Raw genomic sequence first — 10155 nt, 5'->3', positions numbered from 1 at the left:
TCAACTGTGGAGAGACAACTGTGGTGATCCATTCCACTTCTGGTCTTCCCATTTCTTTGCCTCCAAAGTAGACCCTGATGAGCTATTTAATAACTGTTTCTTGTCCCAAATATTAAAGTAGTAGAAATTGAATTGATTATGAAGATTAATTCCCAGAAGTACCAATATGCAATGAAAATCAGTGTAAATAATGCACACACCACACACCCATATCACACATTCACAAAATGTGAACGTAATTTTCTCCTGGTGGGGAATTCTCCTGGGGAGAATCTGGTTGGGGCATTCTGGGAACTAATCCACACATTTTAAAGCTGCTGAGGTTGAGACACTCTGCTCTGGATCACATTTTAGGATGGGACTGAAATCTGTTCATGTATCATTGAACATCATGAATAAAAACGTTAAGCTGCAGCACTGTAAAATTCTTGATAATATTTTTATTCATTTAAAGGGTAAAGTTGAAATGACTCTGGAAGTCCTTGGTGAAAAAGACATTGAGGAACGACCGGCTGGTAAAGGAAGAGATGAACCTAATATGAACCCCAAACTAGACCAGCCAAAGTAAGATATTTTCCTCTTTTTTATTTTAGGGTTAATATTTTGTAGATTGGCTTCCCAACATGTTGATATGTTGGTTTAAAGCATTGGGGATGTCTTGAGAATGTCAAGTCCATGGAAACTTAAAGGTGTAAAAAGAGAATCATTTCAGTGAGAACACATGCTTAGTTGGCTCTTAATGGTCCAGTGTCCTTTGCTTTCATGCATAATCTAGCCGAAAGGTTTGACTTTAATGGAGACATTGGAATTCATTTCTATATTGCACAACTGTAACTTGAAAAATTACATTGAGATGATCATTTGATTTCCTGCAGCTCTTTCTCCTCCAATCATCAGTCTTTTCTTTGAGACAAATATGTCTGAAACTTAGGAGCAAGTGAATTTGTGCCAAGCACATAGTTGTGCAAATCTTACTTTTAAAAACAGTAATAGAAACAGTAGTGGACATTTGGAGATGAGAGGGAGAGAAATAAACACTCTTTTTAGGTAGAAAAACTGGAAAAGGTGAACATTTACACAAATATGCAGTAGTGCTCACTTACTGATCATTCATTTAGTGATCCTTTAAAGTTATAATGGTACTGACAAAATAACTTTACAGCCCATTTATGACCATTTATGACTTTGCAGGGTCCATCAGTCACATAATCACTATTATAGTTAGTATGTGTTGTCCTGTGCCTGACCTCTGGTTTTATTTTCTCCTTCCACCTTACAAAGCAGAGAGATTGAAGAGGAGGGGGATTGCAAGAGAGCAATCCGTTTGCTCTTCTACACATCAGATGCAATGCAATTGCACCAGCAGCCCAATGCATCTTACGCAAACAACTTACTCTCTTGAAATCTCTTCCTCTCCAATCTCTCTGCTCTGCGATGGGGAGGGAAGAAGCAATTTCTGTAGATAGTCTCACATTTGCCTGATTGTTTAATTCTCCTGCTAAGGGAGGGATTGGAGAGGGATTTCAAGAGGATAAGCTGTTCGCTCTGACAATAATGTGCACCAGTAGCAGGAAAAGGTCAGGCAAAGAAGAGATTGCCTATAGGTATAATTTGCTTTTTTTCTCCCATGTAACTGTGCATAGAGTGGAGAAAATAGAGAAAATGGGATTTCAAGAGTGCTATAAGTTGTTTGCATAGTACACTCACATCTCCAAGCCCAATGATGGGGTGGGGGGGATTATTGCATTGCTTTCAGTGTGTACAAAACAATAACCTGCACTTGAACATCCCAAAGGACAGGGGAGTGGCTAGGAGGCAAACAAAAGCCAAAGATATAAAACTGAGTGGTCTTGTCTCTTTCCAGCCAGAAAGCACATTTGCGAACACCCAATTTCCCACTTAGCAACTACTTCTCTTAGTGACAGAATTGCCCATCTCAGCTAGGGTCATTAAGCAAGGACTCCTTATGTCATTAATATCTGTAGGATTCTTATTTTCAACAGATCAGTATTAGTATTCAGAATATTTATACTAGATTTTTAAAGTTATGATTTATGCACACATAGTCAACTACAGTATATAAAAGCCATGCACCAACTATACCTTCTTTCCTTCCACAGCCGACCAGAAACGTCCTTCCTTTGGTTCACAAATCCATGCAAGACAATGAAATTTATTGTGTGGCGGAGATTTAAGTGGGTCTTCATTGGCATCATCATCCTGCTGATTGTGCTTTTGTTTTTAGCAATCCTCCTATATTCCTTGCCAGTATGTATTTTCTGTTTGTATCTTTTTAGTTTCAAGTTGTTAGGTTGAACAGTGATGGCACAGTGGTTAGGATGCAGTATTGCAGGCTAATTTTGCTGACTGCCAGGGGTTTGATCCTCACCAGCTCAAGGTTGACTCAGCCTTCCATCCTTCTGAGGTCAGTAAAATGAGGACCCAGATTGTTGGGGCAATATGCTGCAAACCACTTAGGGCTCTAAAGCACTGTGAAGTGGTATATAAGTCTAAGTACTATTGCTATTGATAATCAGATTATATACATGTGCACTTGACTACAGACAAACATTCCTTCTTGGTTTCAATAGGCACTGATGAAAAGTTATATTTTTAAAATTTTACTAAGCAAAATGAGTATTTTTAAATGGATTAAAATCTAAATCAATCCATTTTTGCTTTAATTAGGCAATTATTTTATACATGTTCAAAGTATAAGATATTTTAGTGATTTTCTTTTCTTTTGTTCAATTGTCCTATTTTCAGAGACTTCCTGGACATACCCCTATAGTTTTCCTGGTTTGCCATAGCCTTTTTCCTAGAGCTAACAGTAATTAGACTATTTAGATTTACAGTAAATAGACTGATTAGAATGTCTATGATTCTGTAAAACTATACTTATAGTACTCATCTTACAATCCGATTTTACAAATGTTTTTCCTATGGTTGTTAAGCAAATCCATTGTTCGCTATTGGGAGTTTTTGCTGAAAACTAGAAGTAAACATGATCCTGTGACCACAGGAAGCTGCAGATGACCATAAATACAGGCCAGTTGCCAAGCCCCTGAAATGCACTCACATGACCTTGAGGGGGCGGCCATTGGGCTTCGGAACCAGGTTATAGGTATCTTTTGGAGGGGATCTGTTGTAACTTTGAACAGTCGCTAAGCTACCAGTTGTAAGTCAAGGACTATCTATAACAGTAATTAGACTAATTACTAATTACTGTAGCACTGTGTAAAGATCATATTAAAGATCACTTCCTTCTCACAATATCTATATATACTTCTCTGAGAGCAAGTTAAGTGTATCGCCAAAGCAAGAGCTTTTTGAATCTAGGCTGTGAGTCAAAAAGGAGACTATGTGTGAAGGAGATGATTGACACAATATGCATGTTTTTCTTTAAACTATTTTGCAATGATTTTAGTTGAACACTTGTGAATTAAAAAAACACCATGAATGTTTAAATGTGAAGAATTCATTATGGCTTCTTTTTATTTTTGTAGAACTACATTTCAATGAAGATTGTGAATCCTTTTTCACCTCGTTAAGGAAGACATTATTCTTAAAGCTTGACTTTGAAACGAGGTTATACAACCTTTGGGCCAAATTGAACAACACCTCAAATTATGTGTCTGTCTCTGATCTCCTGAATTTTGCACCAGGAAAAGGACCATTTATGTGAATTTAACTGCTATCCAAGATGTTTTGAGAAATAACAACAGAAAGTTACTGTGATTTCTGAATTATGACTTTAATAGATTATAAAACAATCTTTTTTGTTCTTAAACATTTTTCTCCATATACTGTTCATTATTTTTTTAGTTTTACCTTCCTTTTAAAGATGTACTCTATTTACACTGTAATTCTATACATGTCTACTGGCAAGTAAGCCCCTTTGAGTTTCACAGGGACTGGCTTCCAGGTAAGTGGAAACTTCAAAGTTTTATTTTAATTATGAGCAGTTTGAAATGGTGCCTCTTAACTTTATGAGGGGAAAAAAAGCAAATGCTACTTATTCTTACAAAAAAGTGCTATAAAATGGTTCACTAGTGGCATGAATAGGATATTTTAAAAGGTCATAATAATAGCACTAAGCTTCATTTTGTTATGGTTCTGCCTTATAAACAATGCAGTGAAATAAAGCCAAACAATTTTCAATTTACCTTTGTGGTTATTGTGCTTAGCAAAATACAGATTTGTTTTTATTTCCTATCATTTTCCCTCAAGGGCAAAGTCGGCTTTTTTCGGGATATTGATTATTTGGTTGCAACAGGAATTGACTGACCAGCGTGTTGCTCAAGCCTGACATCATGGGCTGAGAGAGAGTTACTGGCCCAAAGTCATCACAGGTTGGACATGCGTGCTTTAAAGTAACCTCCTCAGAGTCTCAGAGTCAGAACTGCCATGACACTCGGGTTCCATTTGCCTTAACCTTGGTCCAGGTAAGGGGGTGATAAATTTCACACACTGTACGGGCAGAGAGTGGTCAAGGAGTCTATTTCTCTCATTATGGCCTATAGAAGGCAAGGAACAGCCATGAAAATGTGCAAGAGTGGATTTCCAGACCTGGGCAAGTGCTAAAGGTTTCCCCTGTCCAGTCGTATCCATCTCTAGGGGGAGGTGCTCATCTCCCTTTCTTAGCCAAGGGAGCCAGCATTATCCAAAGATGCTTTCCGTGGTCATGTGGTCAGCATGACTGTACGCCAAGGCACATGAAATGTTGTTACCTTCCCACCAAAGTGGTACCTATTTATTTACTTGCACTTGCATGCTTTTAAACTGCTACATGGGCAGGAGTTGGGGTAAGTAACGGGAGCTCACCCTGTTGCACAGTGCTTGGGTCTCAAACCAGGGCTTTCAGCTTTACAGCTGACAAGCTCAGCATGTTTAACCGCTCAGCCTTCACACCTGCAAGCAACTGCTAACATGACTGTGGCATCGAATGCCAACAAGTGGGAACGGAGTGACGAATATTTGTCTTCACCCCATCAAAAATGATGGTATAGTGACATAGTCACCATACTTCATCAGATTAACCTTGGGGCCTTTGATTGTTTAGAAAGTCTCTTCCCTGATTAAGTTGAAATGAAAACAGGCCCACTGAATGTGTTGAAATAATTCAAACAGATAATAGTACTGTCCTAAATGGAATTCAGTATTACACATTAATCAAGGGATTCAGATGGAGAAGCAGGTTAACTACACAAGACTATCTGCCCATTCTTCATATGATTCCTAACTTGTACTATCATCAGAAGATAAATTGTCTCACAACAAAGAGTTATACCACCCATATCATAATAACTATTGGTATAGTTATAGATAAGAGTTCTCAAAGCAAAAACAAAAATTCTAAGCATGAATGCATTTAATGCATTTTTATAGATACTGGAAATTTGCTACAGTTGCTCATGTCATCCCCATGATCTACCAAGGTCTCTATGGAGACAATGGCCATAATCACAAATGTCAAAACTAGTTAATTCATAGATCTGAGAACCTTCACCTTTGTCTGTGTTCACATAGCAAATAAACCTAATCTCAGGCTAAAAAAAATACCATTGCTAAATTCATAAAACATGCAGCAACTCCAATAAACCGTATTGTCACTTATCATCATGGCTTAGTTCCTATCACATGCTGGACTGCATTCTATCAAAGCTCACTTTAGCTTAGTCAAGTGTCTTATGAAGGTCAGGTGTTTGTGTGAAGTCACCATTTAGAAAGCACAAGTTCCTTTTTTTAAAAAATGAGCCATCCATGCTTAATTGTCACACAGGCAATTTAAGGCAGGAATCACTTCTGCAGAGGACTCAATTCCTAACATATGTTTATACTTAAACATGAAGCATGGTTAAGATGAAGAAATCTAGGATTCTGCAGATGGGCCTTCTTTCTCATTGGAATGCAACTTTCCCAGTCATTCCCAATAAGTCCATGGCAGCCACAGAAATTAGAAAATTCTTGCTTCTCAGTGAGTCATGACAGGGCAACCTTTGAGTCTCTGTGAAGTTTATAGAAGTTGCTTATTTTTTCACCTTGACTGGGTAAATGATAATGGTCTAAATTTGCTGAATAAACTAATGGCTATAATTCCACAAAATCATTTCCATAATGTGGAGCGTTACATGTTAGAATGGAACAGTTTTTCTGTCAAAACATAATTGCCCTTTATTTGGGAGTGGTAAGAAACAACTTGAAAAGTATGACCTAAGAGCAATGGCTGAGGGCTGGAACTAATCAGAATCCAGATGGACTGCTATTTAGTGACATAAACTTGCTGGAATATAAGTGAACATTTGATCACTTCTAGTTTAGGGAGGGTTCAGTCAGTGCCACCATTAAGCAAAGAATGAAAATCACAAATGGGTGGCTTTTCATCCAAGAGCTGAAACATAATATACTTTAAAGTTCTTATTAGAAAAAACATTTCCCTTAGAGTATAATTTGAAGAGTATAATTTTAAGAAAATTAAAAATAGGTTGTGGAGAGACCTGGACACTCATGTTCACTTAGATTGCAATTATATATAGATTGGCTTCTATGTTTAACAGTGCTCTTTCCACATATGATTGTTATAAGAATTAATTCTTAAATCCAGTGAGGTAAAAAGGGGCTCTGGGAGGATTAAATCAGAATAAGATGAGGAATTAATGAATTAATTAGGAATTCTTTAGTGAGATCCAGCATGAATACTTGTGAGTCTGTGTGTCTATGTTTGTGTTTGTGTGCAAATTTCCAAAGTACCCCCCCCCTTTTTTTTTCTGGTCTGTCCCAAACAATAGAAGAGAATGTCCATTACTACTTTTCGATTATAATCTCTGACATTCTTTGCTTATCTTCTAAAATGTTCACCTTTATAATAATACAACAGACAAATAAAAACTTTGAGCACTTGAAAAGAGTTTGGCAACTGTTTATTGAATATAACACTCAGACATATTAATTCCAAACTAAAATGATCATTTATTTTATTTTTTAAGTTACTACATGAATGTTTCATTGAATTTTACTGTTTATTGCTCTTTCTTGGTTACTCTGTTGTATTTGCTATCTCTTTTATGACAAGAAGATAAGGCTATGTAAAATTCAAGGTTATTATGAGCTCCAGGTAAAATAAGTAGGAAATAGTAATCATATCTGCATGAGAAATGCCTTAACACTTGTTAAGTAATTAGAACTGCTTCATGCCAGGAACCAAAGCTGCTGATGGAGATATGGAGATATGATTTCTTAGTATATTTGGTTTTTTTCCTTCCCCCTAGACAAGTATTTATTCATTAAAACATTTCCCAACTTTTCTGTCAAATTCCTCATAAGGAGGAACTTAATATTGCTTTTAAAACAATGGAATAGCCATTGAACATAGAATTCAAAAGCCAAAAAGATTAGCAATCATTTAACCCAGCCAAAAGCTTGATTTTATTATTATAATTATTTTTAAATGCCCCTGCATTTGGTCCAAATATAACATAGAATTTCTTCTGTCAGTCACAAGAGGTCAGTGTAAGTATTCTCTTTCTAAGGTCTCCTTAAGCAAATCTTTGTAGCTTCCAAATATTTAAGTAGAAAAATGATTTGTAATGTTAGTCTTATCCTTTTATAGACCAGTAGGAAAATTAAGAGAGTTATGATGTAAACTTTCCAAAAGTACATCAGAACAAAGGTGACAATTGATATAATTCTAATGGAAAGAGATATAAATAATTATGAAAAATGCAATCAGTATAGACTCAGCAACATCTGGCAACTTTATTCTTTCATCAAAAAATAATAACGTCATTTTTCTGTATATTTGAAAACGCTTTTGCAATTCATTGATAAGACAGCAGAACTATTTTTGATATAGCCATGCCACTGTTTCAGTTAGAAGATCTATAGTGGGGAAGGGAGGGAGGGAGGGAGGGGAAGGAAGGAAGGAAGGAAGGAAGGAAGGAAGGAAGGAAGGAAGGAAGGAAGGAAGGAAGGAAGGAAGATTTATGAGTAAACATTACAACCTGTCTTGCCAATTGTTTTCTATGGGTTCTCTGGTCAGTCTGTTTAGAGTAGGGAAGGGTTAGGGAAGGTGTTAAAAGCCATCAGATTTAATATGGGCCTCTGTCCTCTGTCCCTTAGAGGTCTGAACATTTTATCATTCCGTATTGAGCTCATCTATCTGGATCACTAATTGTATCTTTTTAGGTCAGCAACTAGAGCCAGTTTGAGATAGTGGTTAAGGCATTGAGCTAGAAACTGGGAGACTTAGAGTTGCATGACTAGCAATGTTTTTTTGATGTGATCAAAAATATTTAACTCGCTTCATTTATTCACTTCTTTATTTTTAAATCTGAGCTACTATTATTCCAGAGAGCCAGTCTGGTGTAATGATTAAGGTCTAAGGCTAGAAATCAGAAGACTAGTAGGAGTTCTAGTCCTGCCTTGTGCACAAAGCCAACTGGGTGACCTTGGGTCAGTCAATTTCTCTCTCCTTCTGCCTAAGAAAGAGGCAATGACAAAACATTTCTGAATAATTTTGCCAAGAAAACCACAGGGACTTATGCATGCAGTCTCTTGAAAATTGGACATGACTGAATAGAAGAAAAAATCAGCACTTACAACAAATGTACAGAGGCCAATGAACTTGAAAAACATGTTAGAGTTATTTTTATTTCTTTAAAGTATGGTAGGAAAAACATGCAGAATATTTTTTCCCTCACTGAGATCTTTTCTTTGTTGTTTTATTTACAACGATTTTGATACCACCCATACTAAAGAAGCTGACTAGCCGTTCTTTATCATAAATTGGAAGGGATCTTGGATAAAGGAGCCCCATAGAGTTGTGCCCAATATCCAGAAACTGCTTCCTTCTACCATGAATCTTAACTTTGACTTTTAGCACGATATTTACCACACAAAGGCTTAAAAAAAAGGACAAGATTGAAATGATATGTTAGTTCAAGTGTGGGACCTAGAATAACCCAAGGAAATATTTAACTTGTTTTGTTTTTCTTTGACTGGTTGACATCTTGAAGCAAAATGCTAATTGCTTTGGATTCTCCCTTAAATCCTGCCTCTTCTTTAAAAAACATTATGTATGAAATATTCCAACTTATATTCATCATCTTTTCAACTGGTTATTCAGGGCAAATAGATGTGATATTTGATACCTGATATTCTGAGTGTTCCCTCAAGACATGGTTATGATGCCAGGATGCCAGGAACTTGGCACCATTGTTGAGGGGACTATTTTTATCCTCTCCTTTACTATGGTTTGTATTTTTGTGTTTATAATATTTATTACTGTGTTTTTTCAGATTCTTACCTGTTCTTTTTATATTGGCTGCTGTATCTATTCTTGTGTGCTGCCCAGAATTGCTTTTTGGTGAAATGGGCAGCTGTATAAATTCGATAGACAAATAAATAAATAAACATTTAAAGGGCCAATAGATTTATGTTGAAGGGCTCATGAAACAAATTTAGCTTTGACAGCCAACCAAACCTGAACAATTTGAGTTTCATTAAAATAAGAATCTTTGCTTGGTAAATATCTAGTCCACCAGGCCCCTCAGCTCACCACCCCCAGCAGGACACAGAACCAGCTAAATCCTTTTTCGGTGCATTTGAATAGCCCACAATCTGCCCTCTCAACATTTTGCCATTCAAATTAACGTCCATTACAATGGAAAGAAAATAACCCTGAAAACAACTAATTTCCAAGTGTAAAAGCTTTATTAGAAAACAACTTTTGCATGTAAATTAGGCCTCCACCTTCTGGTCTTGTTTAAGGATGACTTGGAAGCCCATTTAAACATCCAACCCCCATCACACATGGTTTTAAGCCCAGGAAAAAAAATAAAAGATGAGGAAAAATATAAAGAATAAGGGGTGGGTCCAACAGGGTCCCTGCAACAATTCTACTTTTCATGAAGCTTCAGGAAGACAGACAATAATCTTTCACACATTTTTTGAGCCCAATTAGGATGAGGAGCTCAACAAAGGAACTCACTCGAAGCCACCTTTTTAATTGACAGCCACTCCTGGAATTAAAAGATACCTTCAGAGGTGTTGAGGAGGTATATTTAGAAGTACAGGAGCTCTTCACCACAGTCTCTATAATCCTTTCTCCCTTCAGAGAGTATAAAAGAGTGAAATAAGCTTTTTCTCAGCCTTCCT

At 36.7% G+C, this 10155-nt stretch overlaps 1 protein-coding gene across 1 annotated transcript in view; it reads left to right on the top strand.

The window, feature by feature from the left end:
• Positions 1-4162, top strand: part of MYOF (myoferlin) — a 109827-nt gene extending 105665 nt beyond the window's left edge. The window contains exons 52-54 of the mRNA XM_015811292.1: positions 455-564; positions 2121-2268; positions 3507-4162. Coding sequence (XP_015666778.1) covers positions 455-564; positions 2121-2268; positions 3507-3551 — 303 coding nt within the window. The 3' untranslated portion in view covers positions 3552-4162. The remainder of the gene's footprint in view (positions 1-454; positions 565-2120; positions 2269-3506) is intronic.
• Positions 4163-10155: the final 5993 nt, after the last annotated feature.

Source organism: Protobothrops mucrosquamatus, unplaced genomic scaffold, assembly GCF_001527695.2.
Source record: "Protobothrops mucrosquamatus isolate PMUCROS unplaced genomic scaffold, P.Mucros_1.0 scaffold36, whole genome shotgun sequence".
Taxonomy (NCBI): Eukaryota; Metazoa; Chordata; class Lepidosauria; order Squamata; family Viperidae; genus Protobothrops; species Protobothrops mucrosquamatus.
Note: the sequence above shows the minus strand (reverse complement) of the source record. Positions and strands in the feature narration are given on the sequence as shown.